This window comes from Podarcis bocagei (genome assembly GCF_964188305.1).
Source record: "Podarcis bocagei genome assembly, chromosome: 10".
NCBI classification, from domain to species: Eukaryota; Metazoa; Chordata; class Lepidosauria; order Squamata; family Lacertidae; genus Podarcis; species Podarcis bocagei.
Genome location: NC_138135.1, coordinates 43,884,111 through 43,903,040, shown reverse-complemented (window position 1 = coordinate 43,903,040; position 18,930 = coordinate 43,884,111). Strand labels below are relative to the sequence as shown.

General features: G+C 42.6%; 1 protein-coding gene across 5 annotated transcripts in view; it reads left to right on the top strand.

The window, feature by feature from the left end:
- Window positions 1-2,476: 2,476 nt before the first annotated feature.
- Window positions 2,477-18,930, top strand: part of ACSS3 (acyl-CoA synthetase short chain family member 3) — a 73,529-nt gene continuing 57,075 nt past the window's right edge. For 3 of the 5 annotated variants that reach the window (XM_081211235.1, XM_081211234.1, XM_081211233.1), the window contains exons 1-3: window positions 2,612-2,958; window positions 7,956-8,100; window positions 14,214-14,402. In XM_081211235.1, coding sequence (XP_081067361.1) covers window positions 2,627-2,958; window positions 7,956-8,100; window positions 14,214-14,402 — 666 coding nt within the window. In that variant the 5' untranslated portion in view covers window positions 2,612-2,626. Of the gene's footprint in view, window positions 2,959-7,955; window positions 8,101-14,213; window positions 14,403-18,930 lie in introns of all 5 variants that reach the window. The other 2 variants (XM_081211236.1, XM_081211237.1) reach the window with 2 other exon arrangements.

Here is an 18,930-nt window from a genome sequence, read left to right as displayed (position 1 = left end):
AAAAATAAATAGCGGTATATAAATGTTTTTGTAAACAAATAAATAACAGAGAGTAGAATCATGGGGAAACTTTACCCATAATTGTATTCCCATACTAGAAAAGGCATAACCTGTTAAATTTCTGCCTCGCCCCTAGCTCTACGGGAACAAGAACCCTGTTTCCCAAAGGCCAACCATAGGCTGCCATCCTGTGTCCACTTACCTGTGAGTGTTCAGCGGTTTGAATCCCCGCGATGGAATGAACTCCCGTTGCTCAGTCCCAGCTTCTGCCAACCTAGCAGCTCGAAAGCATGCCAAAAGTGCAAGTAGATAAATAGGTACCGCTGTGGCGGGAAGGTAAACAGCATTTCTGTGCACTGCTCTGGTTTTGGTGTTCCGTTGCGCCAGAAGCAGCTTAGTCATGCTGGCCACATGACCCAGAAAAACTGTCTGCGGACAAACGCCAGCTCCCTTGGCCTGTAAAGCAAGATGAGTGCTGCAGCCCTAGAGTCGTCTGCGACTGCACTTAACTGTCAGGGGTCCTTTACCTTTACCTTTTAGAGTCATGGGGAAACTTCACCCATAATTGTATTCCCAAACTAGAAAAGGCATAACCTGTTGAATTTCTGCCTGGCCCCTAGCTCTAATGGCACAAGAACCCTGTTTCCCAAATGCCAACTCTAGGCTGCCACCCTGTGCCCACTTACCAGCAAGGAAGCCTTCTTATCCACAAAGAGACTTAACTTCTGAGTAGACATGTACACCGTCGTACTGTAGCAACATACAGTGAATTACTTTTGCTTATTAGCCACTCATATTAAGCACCACGCACCAGTTGATCCTGCAACAGGGCATTAAGGGTTAAGGTGCAGCAGCACCCATATCAGCAGTGTTCTTTCAGGTTTTTATTTAGGTGTTCCCATAGCAACCTTGCCTGTTCGAAAAGTTTTCCTGCCGATTGTCACAGTTGGGGACTTGTTATGAAATGCTTCTACCTTCCTGGAATACTCAGTATTCGCCATGGAGAAATGTGAGTCTCGAAAAGACTACCCCTGGGGTCAGTGCTCCTTTGCAAAGGTACAGCACATTGGTGAAAGTTTATCTCCCCTGCTGCATTACCCAATAGCCAGGCTAAGCATGTGCTTTAGGGCACCAGTAAAAAAATAAATAAATGGGGGGACGGGAGGGAAAGAATTTGACATTTGATATTTAAAAAGAGCATTGACGTAGTTTTCATGGGAACAATCAGAACTTTGTTAAAACTTCCTTACACTCCATACTCTTCCCCCATTTTTCTGTTCTCTTATTAATTATCCCAGCATAAACCACAAGGCATTCTACAGATGTAGATGGGAACAATGTGAGGAAATCAGATCCTGTCATGTGTTGCAATAAATCTGTTTTATTTCAAATTTTTATTTTAGGGTTGGTACTAGTCTGCATTGAATTAAAGGCAGTCCTGTTTAGGGACATTTTTAATGTTCAATGTTTTATCGTGTTTTTCATATTCTGTTGGGAGCCACCCAGAGTGGCTGGGAAAACCCAGCCAGATGGGTGGGATGGATGGATAACTAAATATAATTATTATTATTAATAACAGCATTGCTTAGTGCCTCTAAAGGTACTGTTTATCTGGCACTGTTTATCTCCCAGTCCTTTATGACTTCTTTGGCTTGGTGCACTCCTAAATTAGGAAATATAATAGTAACATCCTTCTCTGTGAGTGGATCCACACATCTTCTCACACACAGTGAGAGTCCGTGGTGAGTTCATGGAATCCCTCCATGGTGAGATCTCTCTGAAACTGGTGTGTCTGAAATGCCTTTATTTGGCAAATCTAATTTTATTCAAAATGTCAAATGCATCCCTTGTCTGGATAAAATATATGCCCCTGTTGTGGTGTCTCCATATCAACCTAATCCTCTCTAATTCTCCCTCGATAAAGGTTGATACCGTTATAAATTGTAATAGGTTTTTTTTAAATGATGGAATACGGTTTTAATATAGCTTATTATTTTAAAATGAAGTGCACTTGTTGGAATTGGACAGGAATGAAAATTGTTTTCAAGGTAATGGAAAACTGCCGTTTGTAGAGAATGAAACAAATCAGGAAAAAAATGCTGTATTGCTGGGCGAGTTTTAAATACGCCGTTGCCTCTGAGAGCAGATTGCCATGATTTTAAAAAGGATCTTGAAGAAGGAAAGGCGAATTCCTGAATCTACGAAGTGAGGGAGAAGCAGGGCCCTATCCTAAACCGCGTCCATTTACTTCCAGGCACTTAGCAAACTTGGAGCAGTAATAAAAGAGGGAAAGTTGGCAGAGTATCCTGAGCCCCAGAGGTCGGTGGGCGATATTATGCAACCTAAGCAAATCCCAGAGGGCCTCCTCGCTACAAAACAAAGTGCGGGCTTGGGAGCCGACACCAAAGCCCGGACTGGAGCTCTTGCAAACTGGTCGTTTGTAAACACCAAAGTGGGTGGAAGGAGGAGCAGGTCCTAATCTTTGGTCCTGAATCCAGATCAGCTCTTCCTGCTGACTTTGTGAAAAGGGAATTAATAAGATTCCCCGGCTCCACAAGTGTGTAGTTCAGGGCGCTCGAGTTTGGGGGTTCTTTTTGCAATTTCGCCTCGGGGCGGCCAGGGAACCATGAGCGCCCAGCAGTGCCGGAGAGTCTGGCTGCACCAAGTTGCTCGCAGCGCGCGAGGCCTTCTCTGGGCTCCGCAGGTGGGACTCCGGCGCGTCCCTCCGCTCGCTTTCCCGAGTTGCTGGACGAGGCGCCCGCCTGCAGCCCGGCTCCTTCTCCCGCTCAGCCGCTCGTTGTCCTCGCGGCCAGCAGCTCCTGGAGGCGACTATGAGGCGGTTTTCAGGGCGTCGGTGGAGGAGCCCGAGAAACACTGGGCTGAAGCGGCTCAGGGCATCGACTGGCACAAGCCCTGGGCTCAAACCATGCAGAGGAGAGATCCCTATAGCACCTCCTGGTGAGTGGCTGGACCAAACCCTCGCTGGGCTGCCCCTCAGGGGCAGGCAGAAACTCAACCGGTGCTGTGTTGTAGTCGCGGGTTTCCTGCATCGGTGCTGGGTTGGATTAGAGGACCCATGAGACGCCTTCCAACCAGTGGCGTAGCGTGGGGGGTGCGGGGGGGGCCCGGCCGCACCGGGCGCAACAACTGGGGGTTAGGGTTAGGGGGCGCAAATCCACGGGTTAGGGGGCGCAAATTACTTGCCTTGCCCCGGGTGCTGACAACCCACGCTATGCCACTGCTTCCAACTCTCCTGTTCTGTGCATCATTTCACCTCCCGTTTCTGGGAGAAAGTGCGTCACCTGTTGGAAGTTTTGCCTAGCAAACTGCTGCAAAAGGCACATTGAAATAAAGCTAGCAAGGCTTTGGGCAACCAACTCTTGCTCATCCTATTAAGTGCTAGCTAGAAGGGATTTGCTGGGTGGGTCCTAGAGACAGGAAAGAGGGGTGCCCACCACACTGACCCAGCCGCTCCTTAAAAAGTCCCCTTTGAACAGAGGAGATTATAATGACTATCACCTGGCTGTTAATATGCCTCTTTGGACCAGGTGATTGAGATGGTGGGGCCGGATCATTTCCAGGTGCAGTTGGAGGAATCCGATTATCAGGACCCATGCAATCTGGATTTAGGCCCGGTTTTGGCCCTGTTACAATTTTGGTCACCCTGATGGATGTCCTTGGATGGGAGAGGGACAGGGGGAGTGTGACCCTCTTGATTCTCCTTGATCTCCCAGCAGCTTTTGGCAGCATCAACCATTGTACCTGCCTGGATGGGAGTGGGATGGGAGTTGAGAGCATGTTGACGTGATGGTTCTGCTTCTACCCATAGGGTTAATTCCAGAAGTGACACGGGAGGATTTCTGCTTGGGCCTGTGGTGCTTGTGTTATGGGGTTCCATCTTGTCCCCTATGCTCTGTAACAGCTCTATCAGGCCACTGAGTGGGGGTCAACAGAGAATTTGGAGTGAGTATCTTGATGACACTCAAGCAGATTTCCATCACCCAGGGAAATTGCTATGTGGTGGCACCGGAGAGAGCCTTTTCTGCAGTGGTGTTCTGGCTGTGTAATACCCTCGCCTTAGAATCACGGAATTGTAGAGTTGGACTAGAAGATTCCACAGGAATCATCTAGTCCAATCCCCCCTGCACCTCAGGAATTTTTTGCCCAACGTGGAGCTCAAGCCCATGACCATGATATTAAGAGTCTCATGCTTCACTGACTGAGTTATATCTAAGTTCATCATTTTTTCTCATTTTGGTGCCGGGTTAAGATATGCCATTTTGCTTGGACAATTTAAGAGCAGGAGTGACTTGTCAGATTTTGGCTGGCCCACGTGCATCTGAGACTACAGAACATGGCTCGTAGGCTGTCTTGAACCCCATATATATATATATATATATATATATATATATATATTCCCATGTAGTGGTAGAGCTTCTGCTTTTCATGCAGTAGATCGATCCCAGGTTGAATCCTCAGTATCTTCAGGTAGAGCTGGGAATGTCGCCTGTCTGAAACCCTCACTACTGCTAGTCACTGTAGACAATAAACTCAGTTTCCTGTGTTCCATAAACCACTACTAATATATACTATCAGGTACTTAAACAGAGAACTATCTCGTATGATTTATGTAAGATTATCCTTTTTCTTCTGTATTTATTTTCCTTTAATCTCTTGTGAAAGGAAAGCGCCTCTGAACAATAATATGCTTTCCCTTGGATATGTTCCAGCTAGTTCTGCAATATGATACTGAGTGTGTACTTAAGAATTCTTGTGGGTAAAAGGAACACAAGCAAAATTGGCTTGGATCACAGTGGGCAGTGCAACAAAAGCCCTGCTAGTGCTTAGAATGAAAAAATCACACTGATCTGTCCTCTTTGTGCCAAAAATGGCCTGAAGTGTTGCGCTACTATACCAGCTGACAATTCCTTCTGGATCGTGGTGTTTGCTTTTGTTTAAAACAATGATGCTTCCTAATTCTGTTGTTTCTGTGCAGATCACATTAGCTAGTTCTTGCTGCATAGCATCGCTTGCTTATAGATTTCTTTATCTCTTTTACACATGCATGCATGAACACACACACCAGGTTAAGGAAAAAACCAAAACCCTCCCTGTCTGTTGCCAGATTTAGGCTTTATCTATAATTTCTGGTTTTGCTGTGTTGTGAGCCTCTTGGATTGTTTTTATGAAAAAAGAACTGTTGGACTTTGCAGACATTTAGATATTTTTTAAAAGATCCATGAAGATTATTCTGTTGGACTTGGGTGTTCTGTTTTGTTTTTAATGTGTGCTAGAAATGTCACAAGCACAGCCATTGGATTATGCACCTGGGATTTGTTTGTTACTCATTACAATGCTGTATAATATTTATAAGCACCGTCTGATGTGCACAGAAAAGGAGCATTTGTATTCCAGCACCACTGCCAGAAATATATTATTTCTAACCTGTTGGATTACACAAAAGGCCTCTTTCAACTAAGATCCTGTTTCCCACAGTTGCCAGCCAATTAGTTGCCTCTACAAGAACAACATGAGGGCAGTAGGCCTCTCCTTCTTCAGTTTCATAGCAACTGATATTAAGAGACATACGGCCTCTAATCATGGAGATAGCACATTACTGCCATTATAAACCCATCTAAATTGGTGTTCATCACTGTAGTTGAGGGAAGAGCCGGAATGGGAGGCAGGGAAATTTTGGTCTCCCAGGGTGAGAGGCTGGGAGGAGGAAGGAAAGATTCCAGGTGAAAGCTGGAAGGGCTACTACCTTCTGTGGATAGTAAGGGTCAAGAACCACCTTTAAGAGAGGACTCCGTATTCTATTATTCTATTTGCATTTTTTAAAATTTAGATTAGTTTTCTATATCTTATTATACTATGATTAACTTTAATAAAAGTTTCATAAAAATGAAATAAAACCAAACTGTGTCAGTCATATTTTTAACCTTTCATATCCTTCAGTCTTCCTGTTAACGTTTCAGCTAAAGCAGTTTGCCAGATCCTTATGTACCACCTGGATAATGTTAACCCTAGGCCAGTTTCCCAGTGTTTACTAATCACCTGATGAGCAACCATTATCAAAAATATAGCCAAGTCCTTGTAAATTCCATTGTTGAACTGTGTGCTGTGGGTGAAGCACTTCCTCTTGTCTGTCCAGAATCTCCCACCGCTCCCCATGCAACATGAGCCACATCTTGTGATTTGCAAGGGGGGGGGGGGAGAGAAATATCTAAACTGGTTCTTGAGTTAATGTTGTAGGATCTGCAGCAGCAAGCAATGGTAAAATTATCTTTAGAGCACTGCAAATAAGTTTCTATATACAGTGGTTCCTCAGCTTACATACGCCTCAGGTTACATATGCTTCAGGTTACAGACTCCGCTAACCCAGAAATAGTGCTTCAGGTTAAGAACTTTGCTTCAGGTTGAGAACAGAAATCGTGCTCTGCCAGCACGGCAGCAGCAGGAGGCCCCATTAGCTAAAGTGGTGCTTCAGGTTAAGAACAGTTTCAGGTTAAGAACGGACCTCCGGAACGAATTAAGTACTTAACCCGAGGTACCACTGTAACTCCATCTTGTATTTCCCCCGCTGCCATTTCAAGGGTAGTACAGAGACATTTGGACTTCCCATCCACTTTAGTGCATTGGGGATACCGTATGGAGATAGCTTCTCAAATTAGGAATGATGTGACGCAGGAGAATCCTGCATTGATGTTATACCTCCAGTTGGGCAGGTTATTCCTATCATGTGGGCTTCTGTGAGTGGGGTGAGGAATTGGCAGAGGCTAATTTGCAGGCACTAGTAGTATTCAGGTGCACATTTCAGTGCATATGAGATTCCTGAAAACTGGCCAGTGCAGATGAATTCCAGTCCATCTTACATCCATTTCTGGACTTGCCATAGCTGATAAAAAGAACTGTCCTAATGTTTTGACCTTACCGAATGTGGTCAAGGACAGAACTGCACAATGTTTAACTTGAACTAATATTCAAACTACAGTGGAACTTTGTCCTTACTGGAAGGACTTGGGTTGGAATGGCTATGTTCTTATAGCCTGCTGGTCATTTTGCTTGGTATTATGACCTGACAAAAAATATATATTTTCATTAAGAGGTGATCCACACAATACTTTAGTTGTTGATATTACATATCTCTGTAGTTTCCCCATTCTTCAGAATGTTGATAGATGCACATATTCAGGTAATATTGTCTGCAATAGCTGAGTTCACAAGGCTGAAAAAAATACTGCTGCCTCGATCAAAGAATTGCTAACTGCCATTCCATGGTTTACATACATCCACATGCATGTGATTATTAAGTGTACAACAATGGTATAGTGTGTACTGGCCTTAAGAGATGGGAAAAACTTATAATTTATTCTGGAAGATAAAGAGATTCAGAAGAACTGCTCTGTATGTACACATAACATCATACCTACAGGGATAATGATGTTTTTAATCGTGTGAGAAGAAGATAATGATTTGGATGTTGTAAAATTAGCATCTATATATTCTTAGGCGGAGTCATTATATTCTAGAAACCATAATAGTTAATAAGGAAGTTTTGTGCAAAAAATGGCATGTACTACAAGATTATGATTAATACTGTGGCTTTCTTTGCTCAGGTTCTAAAATAGATATAGACATATCTATATAGGCTATTGCGATAATCCTTATCTCCATGCCATACAAAGCTTCATTTGCTGATTTCTGCAGGTCAGAAACCTGCTAAGGTCCCATAAATGTATTAGGACATTTTGTTTCTGGCTAGTTTGCAACGCCATACATATACTATAAAGTAATGCAAGGAATGTTGGGAAGGAAGGTCAAGAGGTTGGATGGTTAGTGGTAGGGTTGGCACATAGTATTTTGCTGCCTGAGGCAAAGAACAAGGTACTAATTCTCGTTTGGCAAGATTTATTTTTTTAACCCAGCGGTTTTCATTCTTCTTTCCTCTCTAGGTTTGTTGGGGGAGAGCTGAATATTTGTTATAATGCTATAGATCGCCATGTCAAGAATGGACAAGGGGACCAGATTGCTATCATCCATGACAGTCCTGTAACAAATGCTAAAGAGTTTATAACTTACAAAGAACTTCTTGAACAGGTGTGTTTAATGGATTTTTTTTTGGCGAGCAAGACAGCCAAATGAAATTGAACAAAATTATTATAACATGGTTGTAAAACTTCAAATACAGGAAACACTTTTTTCTGTTCATTTACCTTGCTGCATGTATATATATTTCATAAAATTTATATACTGCATGATTGTGGAAAACAAGCAGACTTCCAAGATGTTAACTGATAACATCAACTGATGTTGATAACTAATCTTGTTCTAGCAACAAACCTCTTGTCTTTCTGCTGTTTCTTAATCATCTGCTGCCCTGGTTCATCTAATTCAGCAAACAGAACAACCATATCGCCTTTCCATTTAATGTATGAGTGTACATGGACACCAACTGTACGACATATGATTAGTCAACAATTGAAAGGACTGGTAGGAGATTATCATTAATTAAGTTGATCGAGTTTAAGCACACAAGAAGAGATTTTTGTATTGGTTTACACTGACGGGTCACTAAAGCATAAACCTAGCTTGTACACAAAGGTTTCTATAGGACAAATGATGTTTGTATGTTATACAGAACAGCCATATGTACGCAGATCAAACCAGAAAGCTGGGTTCTGCTTTCTGTGTGTGCATATGCCTAGGCTTGATGGAATAGTCTGTCCTTGAAAGCTTTATCCCTTTTTATGTAAACTTTACATATATTACAGGGAGGCGCACCTGGTGCCTTGGTTACCTATCTTTAGGTTCTAGGCAAAAATATTCCTCTTTTCCCAGGACATTGCTAATTAAGCAATCTGTTGCTTAAACTGGGCGGGCGGGTAGGTTTATTGGATTTGTTTGTTACTGTGTTGTGTATTTTTGTGTTTTTATATTGTAAACCACCCTGTGATCCACCTAGGATTGGCTGTGGGCAGGATTCCTAGAATCATAGAATCATAGAGTTGGAAGAGACCACAAGGGCCATCGAGTCCAACCCCCTGCCAAGCAGGAAACAATTCCTGCATTGCACGGGGTTGTAATACTGTAGATGACCCTCATGGTCCCTTCCAGCTATGATTCTAGGATATGACAAGCAAATTAAAAACATATTATGAAAATATTTCCACTCCGTGCATGAAACCGCTTGACAAACTATTGCTTCAGTTGAGACATGTTTCCAGTAGGATGCAGAGAACCCCAGAACCAGTTGTGTGCACCCAAGAAGGCTTTTGATTTTCTTTTCTTGAAGGTTTTATGCTCCTTCCCATCATGCAATGCATGAGAGTCAAATCAAAAGAGATTTGTGACATGGTATGGGGAGAAACTATGTGGGGAAATAAGCACGCCTGAGCCTTTAACTGTGACTCCTGCATTGCAGTGGGTTGAACTAGACAGACCCTGCGAATCTGTGATGCCTCTAAACTAGATGTTTGGATCCTGGCCTTAGCTTCCCAAAGCAAATTTGCTTGCACAGCTTCTGCTCAGGCGGTTAAATTTGCCCTAGGCTTGTCTTTCTGATATATTGATACAATTGTATACGCTTTGTCCTACGCAACTAAGTAAAAACTATTTTAAAGAAAGAGGCCAAGAGTTATAGAAGTAGCTGCGGCTCTGGCAAATGTTCAATTGCACATTTCTGATAGCACAACTTGTATTGCAATCTGTCCGAGTTATTATTGTATCATTTATTTTCTTCAGCACACTTGCTCTAGGTAATCCTTGCACTCTGAGAGCGATTCAGTTTTGTCATCAAGCCAAATGTAAAGGTGAATCATGGTTCAGAGCTGCTTGTTGGCTTTCATTTCCCACCAGCTCTGTACTTTCCCGCGGCAGTGACCTCTTGGTGGAGCAGTGGCAGTGTGCTTAGTTTGTCAGACAAAACATATCACAGATAGCGGAAAACTGGAGTGCAAACTCTCTTCAAACAATATTTTCTGGCTCCTGTTCGTTGATCAATAGAAAAAGTATAGGCTTATGATAAAATCAGAATTGCAAGGGTCATCTGGTGCAAACCCCTACAATAAGTTATCTGCTGTTCTGATCATACATTGTGGACACAGTTGAACTTCCTCTCCTACCCCCTCCAGCTCTCCAAGTGCTTTCAAATTCAATTCCAGAGGGTTGGGAGAACTCTGGAGCAGATTTTTTTTTGGGGTGGTGGTGAGTGGGAAGAGGAGAAGAATGGCCTTTTGAGATAAGCTCTGTGCTCCCATCATTGCATACAACCCTCAGACGAAACCTTAGCAAAAACCTGTTTGGTGCAGTGCTGGATTTGAGGCAGTGTAACGAAACCTATATTCCATAGCTATTTGCTATTTTGTCACTCTCATATTTGCATATGAATTTGTATTCAACAGTGCTAATTCAGCCTTACATGATCTGGAGGTTGGGAATACCTTATTAGGGAGTGAGAAGAGGTACTGCCTAAGCCACTTTGGTTTTGGAACGGACTTCCGGAATGGATTAAGTTTGAGAACCAAGGTATCACTGTCCTCAGTTCCCTCCCACTGACTTTTTTTCCATAAAAAAGTAAAGGCATAAGAAAAAAACACCCTCCCCTCTTGCCCTGCTACAGTGATCCAGCAAGGTTTAGGGAGAGGCAGCAGCTTTGTAACAAATATCTCCCACCACCACCATAGCATTGCTCTGTCATGATGAAGATGTTCAGTACTGTCTCAGGTGCCACTTCGCTAACGGAAAGTGAAATGAAGAAATCGTAAATCAGCCAGTAAATTAAAGTTAGACGGCTTGTTTTGGTCTTCTCTTCTTCGTTGTTATGAAAAATCTTTGACCAGCATAATGTAAAGGGGTGGATTATTTATAAAATATGCTAGTCAGTCTATACAATTTCATTTCAGGTTATGCTCAGCTCTGAAATTGTGCTGGTATTATTCATTTAAAACAACAGCTGTCTTGTTTACTTCAGCTGTCTACAGCATTCTGAGCTGCATAGAATGTTTATGTATTTATGTATTTATTACTAATTTAGGTTTTGTGGAAAGAGATGTCTTACAGCTGCAAATTGACTGCAGCACTTCCTAAGTTAGTAAGGTGACACGAGGAAGCCTTTTCCTTTGTAATTACATGATCCTTAGGGATTGGCAGCCAAGAAAGGATTTAAAGGTTAGTTGTCAAAGTATGGCATTGCGTCAACTCTTTTGTGTGTTGAAAATTACCTGAACTGTTACAAAAAGAGAGCAAGAGATCACGTTAAATAGCATTACTCGACAAAAGTGTGTTTTAAAATACCCTTTTTAAACAACAAACCTTTCTGGGGGAGGAAATCCTTTTATTTCTTTTTATTTTATTTCTCTCTCTTTTTCCTGATCTCCTTTTCAACATAAATAAAATACACATTTTCAGCCTATAGAAACCACTTTTTCTTTTTTAAAAAATACATTTCTATTGATTTTCCATGTATCATTCCAATAGCAGCCTCATTATAACAATACCATTTTTAACCAATGAATACAATTATTAATGCCAATTGTTCCAATGTCAAATTATACAATTTAATCAAACTAGTCTCACCATGCTTGTCAGCGGAGTGCACTTAAACCCGCCCCATCCTGTTAGCCCCCCCCATTCTGTTCCACCCTCTTCCCGAACGTGTGCAAAATTGCCGCCTCCCGTAATTGAATGGGCCTGTTCTGATGGCTTGTAACATAAGCACAAGGCACCACTGGATCACCAGTTTGCTATACCCGAGGAAACATGTGCCTGGCAGAATCAGTATTTCAGAAATGCTATCATTTCTTCTATGTAGCGTTTCTGTTACGCCAGTGACAAAAGCTGCAGAGCTATGGATTGGGCTTCAGGCCTTTCACCCTGAAACCTCTACTCCCCCCCCCCCCCCGGTTATTGAGACTCTTCTCCTCAGTGTTTTGAGACGCAAACTGGAGCTAAAATAATGGGTCAGTGCACACTGAGCTGCACAAAAAAAGCAGGAAAGCTGCAAATATAGCCATGTTACCACATGTGCTCTTTTCAAAACTGATATGCATATATGTCAACTTCCAATTGGGCTGCTGTCCATCCAAAATTTCTTGCATCTCCTTTACTCACGGGCCCTCCCCTATAATGACAACAATCATATTCTGTATAAGAAGCACTATAGTCTTAAAAACAACAACAACAGCAACACTTTTTTTTTTGCCAGAGTGCATTTCTTACAGATCACAACTCAGTTGGAAAAAAGCTGCATAGGAAGCAAGAAAACACATAATTAGGCTGGAGTCAGAAATGGTTGTTGCAGACAGCAAAAGTGCTACCCCTTGCATTTTCCAGAACTCCATTAGCACCCTGCCTCTCACTTTCAGCATCCTGATCTGCAAAGCTTTCCTGCTTTAGCTGAACAACATCTGCTTTTTGAATCTTCCAACTAGATGGGAGGTTATAATCACAATTAATTTACTTCCTTTGAGGGCGATTCTTTGCATATGCCTGTTACAACTTACTTTGGCTTGCTTAGCTTCCACCAAATGGTTTATGCACCACGGTTCACATTAACTGTGATCCTAGTGGCTGCATTGATACCTGCCACATGTATACCGTTTAATTGAAATTTAATTTCCTGCACCTTGATATTTAGGAGGAGGAGAAGCTGCTTTACACAGTCAGACCCTCTGTCTCCCTAACTCAGTATTGTCTACATTGACTGGCAGCAGTTCTCCAGGGTTTCAGGCAAGGGGCAGCTTTAACTGGAGATGGTGAGGATTGAACCCAGGATTTTTTGCATGAAAAGCCGATTCTTTGCCACTGAGCCACAGCCTTTCCCTGTATCTCTCTTGGTTTGGCTCATTCTTATCATGCTAAACTATGATTTAGCATGACACCCGAATGGCTTGATTTCAGAAAGGGTGCACTTATTGTCCTATTAGATTTATTTGGCTAGAACTAGTATGAAATTGGGGGTGGGAAACATGGAGCCAAGTAACTAGTTTGAAATGAGGGGCTCATGTGACGTTGGCAGGATTTGATATAGTCTCATAAATATTATGAGAGGCAGACCTTGTACTCGGGGCACATGCCTATCTGGGTTTATTTAATATAGCTTTATCTTACTTGCTAAAAAGTGCAACTTGCCAAACATGATAATTAAATGTTATACGGCACACATTTCTAATAAAATGGAGTAGCTCATGAGTGAAATTTATTTGTGTGTTTCTAAAGCACCTTTTACAAATAGCATTTTGATTAGAGCTTACTTTTGGTTGTGGTTTGTCTTTACGGAATAAAGGAATACCAACTTTTAATTTCTTGTTTATCCCAAGTTAACTGATGCAAATCTTCGTTTCCTCCCATACCTTGCCTCAGTATTTGATCGTGTCGTTTCAAGTTGTATACACTGAATTAGCATGCTTTACTAATTGCTTGTGGTAGATTTATGCAGCATTGTCTTCTCTTAAGAGTGAAACGTTATTGATCTTGAATGTTTTTCCATAAATTGTTTTAGGGGGATAGCCACATTCTGGTTGTTTTAATAAAAGAACAGTCACAGAGTCATAGAGTTGGAAGGGATCATGTGGAACATCTAGTCGAAGTCCCTGAAATGGAGGGATATCTTTCCCAATGTGGGATACCAGCCCATGACCCTGAGATTAAGAGTCTTGTGCTCTTATACTCTCACTCTCATAGAACACATCATGTGAATACAGGCCTTGCGCCAGCAGTTAGGCACTGACCAAGGGCCTCTGTGGCTAAGGAGTCCCCTCATTCTCCTCACCAAAGCCTTGGGCAGCCAGTTTAGCAGTGGGTGGGCAGTGGCGCCGCTTTAGAATAGGAACCAAGCAAGCTTCCATTGGTGGTGGTCACCTGCCATTTTAATTCACCCAAAATGCAAATCTATAGAATCCATGGATCTGTGGGTCCAGAGGCATTACATCTTGGGGAAATGAAATGGCAGCCAGCACCTGTGGTTTGTTTTTCATTCCAAAGTGTCACCGCTGCCTACCTGCTGCTAAAACATCACTCACTGGCGCAGTTTGCAGGTTGGTAAGTGGTGCTGTTGCTGTGACAGCAATGGCAGAAGAAGAACAAAGTGTGGCTACATTAAGGGGATAAAGCACATAGGGGATGGGGTTCCATCGGCACCATTGTGTTGAAGCCCCCCTGGAATCTGGTGCTAGTGCTATGTGAGTAACCTCCATAAACTGTTGCCTGCTCAGGTTTCCAAGCTAGCTGGTGTCATGAGGAGCCACGGTGTGAAGAAGGGAGACCGTGTTGTCATCTACATGCCAATGATTCCACAGACGATGTACACAATGCTGGCGTGTGCAAGAATAGGAGCTATACATAGTCTCATTTTCGGCGGATTTGCTTCAAAAGAGCTTTCAAGTCGCATTGATCATGCCAAGGTAACAATTAATTTTGCTCAAGTATGGGAGAGGTGAAGTGAAACGGGTCTTGTAATAAATGAAAGCTGGCAAGTAACCTTGCACATCATCTGCCCCACTGCTGTGCTACTCACTAGTCAACCGTGGAAGGAAAGCCTTGTAAATGAAAATACTATTTTTATTTTTATTTCATGATGATGATATTGTGATTTTTATTTTCATTTTTTGCAGTCAGGCCAGTCAGAGGTTTTTTGAGGCTTGGTAGCTTTTATAGACTTTTTTGCTATTAAGCAGGATATGAATTGCTCTAATGACAGTGTTTTCAGCCTCAGAACTGACCTTTTCCTAAGGAGCTGGCATTTCTAATCAGGACTGCTGACAGGTGGGTAGAAGTGGCAGGATTTAGGACCCTAGGTCAGCAAGGACCCCTGCCTCTTAGTTTTCATTAAAAAAAGAAAGAGAGTCAATTGGATATTTCTGAAGAAACGTGGAACACAAAACATGGGGGCAGCTCCAATGCTTCAGTACTCAGCAGGCAGCCCCATTAGTAAGGACACTTAATCTCTGTTGCTAAGTGATCAGAGCAAGAAATGCTGAGCAGTTTCACCTGGGACTTGGGAGAGCCCTCCCAGAGCAGCAGAAAAATTAGGAGAGGCTCCTTGCTGCTAGCCTGATGCTGGACGGAGGAAGATAACTGGGGTATGTTTGTTTAGCAATTTCTGCTGTGTCCAAATTATTTCATTCACTTCCCAACTGTGGTGCCTTTATAGAGTAAAACACAATTGGCTGGCTTTGGTATGCTTTACTCAGAAGTAATTTCCTTGAAATAAACAAGGCTTCCTTCTTACTTGGAAAAATGGTGCTCTTGCAATTCACCCCCCTCCCAAGTTTCCATGTCCCCACTGCTGGTCGGTTTGTCACCACAGGGCTATTATTTATTAATACACCGTTAGCCATAAACAAAAATATAAAATACAAGGTGAATTCACAAACACCTGACAGCTGTAGCATGTTAACATTTCTATAAGACTGTACTTCAACACCAGGATACTTTTGTGTTGATCAAGGTGGGCAAAATGGCCTGCAAGCTGTGAAATTGCATATACTTGTTGCTTGTTGTATATTTGTCTCGCAGTTTTATTCCCAGGAGCTCAAGGCTCTGTACTTTTATCTTCACACCAGCCCTGTGAGGTAGGCTAGGGTGAGAGTTGGTCGTTCAGACACTAAAGCTGTGAAACTGCACATTATTTGAGGGTTTGGGGTTTTTTGTGTGTAGTATTAGGATCGACATTTTGTTTGTTTGTTTAGGTATTTTGCTGTAAACATCAGGACGCTGAAACACTGTAAAAAGCTGCTTTTCTGGCTTTATTTACATGATCTGTGAATGGTAATCCAAAAGAAGGGCCTTCCTGGGTCAGGCCCCAGGACCTGAATGTAATAGCTGTCTCGCCTCCTAAGGTTTCCAGCAACTGCTATTTAGAAGCAGCTCTGTGGGCAGACAATAGCTGGAGTGTCTAGTTGCCACTGACTGCCTCATCCATGAACTTGTCTCACCTTCTTCTAAAGCCACCCAAGTTGGTGGCCATTGCACTATAGCCTGTGGGGATGTGTTCCATAGTGCAGCTTTGCAGAGTGTGGCATATACTTGCTTTTTCACTCAGGAGCTCAAGGTTGTAATATTTACCCTGTCCCCTTTTTATATGTGCAACAGCTCTGTGAGATAGGATAGGTTAGGTTAATACAGTGGTACCTCTAGTTACGAACTTAATTTGTTCTGGAGGTCCGTTCTTAACCTGAAACTGTTCTTAACTAGAGACGTGCTTTCGCTAATGGGGCCTCTTGCTGCAGCTGTGCTGCTGGCACACGATTTCCATTCTCATCCTGGGGCAAAGTTCTCAATGTGAGGTAACTCTTCCAGGTTAGCAGAGTTTGTAACCTGAAGCGTTTGTAACCTGAGGCATTTGTAACTTGAGGTACCACTGTATATGTACATAGGCAGCAGTCATCAATAGATGGGTGGGGATAGGGGATGGGGGAAGGACGTGGGTGGCGCTGTGGTCTAAACCACTGAGCCTCTTGGGCTTGCCAACCAAAAGGTTGGTGGTTCGAATCCCCACGACGGAGTGAGCTCCCGTTGCTCTGTCCCATCTCCTGCCAACCTAGCAGTTTCAAAAGCAAATCAGTGCAAGTAGATAAATAGGCGGGAAGGTAAATGGCATTTCTATGTGCTCTGGTTTCCACCACAGTGTTCCATTGTGCCGGAAGCGGTTTAGTCATGCTGGCCACATGACCCAGAAAGCTGTCTGTGGACAAACATCAGCTCCCTCGGCCCAAAAGCAAGATGAGTGCCGCAACCCCATAGTCACCTTTGACTGGACTTAACCATCCAGGGGTCCTTTACTTTACGGGATGGGGAATGGGGCAGGGCCCCTGGTCTACCTATAGTGTACTGGGCCCAGGAAATCCTGTTGGCATCCCTGCACCTAATACATTCAGAAAGTCATCAGACATGCTAGATGTGGCTCCACTCTAGAGCAGGGGTAGCCAACATGGTGCCTTTCAGATGTTGTTGACTAAAACTCCCATCAGCCCCAACCAGATAGGCCAATGGCCAGGGACGGTAGGAGTCGTAGTCCAAAACATCTGATGGTCATGGCTGCATTAGAACATTTTCAGGTGCCATAATGGATGTTCCCCCATACTGTCTACCTTTCACAGTGTGGTTCAGCTATTGCAATATTAACAAGAAAGAGCTCCGTTACAAGTGACTGCTTTTCAGTCAACGCTTGCCAGCTTATGGCTGACTTTGATCTGGCTAATTCTTGCTCTTCTCTTACTGATATGGTGTTTGCAAGTGATACCAGTGTAAGTAGAGGAATGAAGGGAAACGAACCTCCTTTCAGGCATTGCAGGAGAATAAATCTCCTCAGCGTCAGTTACAGGACTTCATTTACACTATTTCTGCTGCCTCTTTCTTTCCTTGTTCATAATTATTTGTTCAAATTCTTTAGTCACGGTGCTCGTTTTAAAGAGGTGAGTACACATCCACTCTTGCTAATAAAAATAATTATTTTCCCATTCTGCTCCAGAGTAGCACACGCATCATATCAGTTTTCTGGTGGTTTATCTTGAATTTTAAATAGCTGTGGGAATATCACAAAAGCCCACCCTAGATCATTGTTAGTCTTGTCAGGTTATTGGAAGTCTAAAAGGCGAACAGTGATTAAAGATGTGGAATTGAAGTGTAGGTTTTTCTTTTATCTGTTGCAATACACTGAACAGGCTGTCATGTGTCTTTAGTTTTATGTGACTATGGTTAAGAAATGCCTCCCTTTAATAGGTTTTTTAAAAATAAAAAATAAAAAAGGTATAGTGTTTAAAAGAATCCTTGAAATTTTCCAGTTGATGGGGATAATAAAATTTTGGCAATAAAATGCAAGTACTTGGAACCGCTCCACCAATAATGTTGATTACCTTTTTCTATAAACAGGGAATACATGATAATTTTTTATTTTCAAATTGGAAAAGTTTTTGGAAAAAATAGGCAGACAGTTTCTCATTGTATTTCTGTGGGAAAAAATATGTGTGAGGGCTTGGAATGTGTTCCAATTTGACAAAATGACACATTCTCCAGTCTTCAAAGACGTGCAGTCTCTGCTTGCTGCCAGTAAAGGAAAGTGTCAGGCACACAGTGGTCAAGCAAACTGCTCCTCACTTCTCATCATGCCCTTCTGTTTCTAATGGGAATTTGCTCACTTGCCCCTTCTCCAGAAAGTAGGTCAAGCACTCTTTCCCCACAAGTGCAGCCGACAGCTGGCCACTTGGGGGGAATGGATTGAAGACACTGAGGAACAAAGATGGCAGCTCACCTCACCCAAACGCGCTATTTCCAAGGAAATCCACTAGGTGGTGAGGTTCAGTCTTGACCCTTCTATGTAATGTTTCATGAGTGGTTAAAAAGAGAGAGAAAGAGAAAGTACAAAACTTCTCCCAGCTATTTCTCTTTCTCTTTCTCAGCAGCCTCTTTAGTTATCACAGGTTATTTGTACATCTCTCATAGCACGAACACTTCAGAAACATATTTACGTGGGGCAGAGGTTATAAAACAAATATATTTTCTTTTATATGTATTTACATAGGTTATAAAACAAATATATTTTCTTTATATGTATTTACGTAGGTTATAAAACAAATATATTTTAAAGCTTCCCTCCTCCTCCCCAGTTCAAGGAAATGTTTTCAAGGAAATGCATGCTGAACTTTCATTTTAAAAGTCGCCTGGTGTCCATGTAAAATAATTTATTCTCTTAACAAGAAAGAAATGTCTATACATAAATGGTATACCAGGTTTTCACATTTGATAGATAGAAGAAGCAGTGTGAAGTGTGGTGTATCCGTGTATTAGTGGTGAGCTTGTGGTTTTAGGACTGGGTAAGAGAGGGACATGGGTGGCACTGTGGTCTAAACCACTGAGCCTTGGGCTTGCCAATCAGAAGGTTGCCGGTTCGAATCCCCACAATGGGGTGAGCTCCTGTTGCTTGGTCCAGGC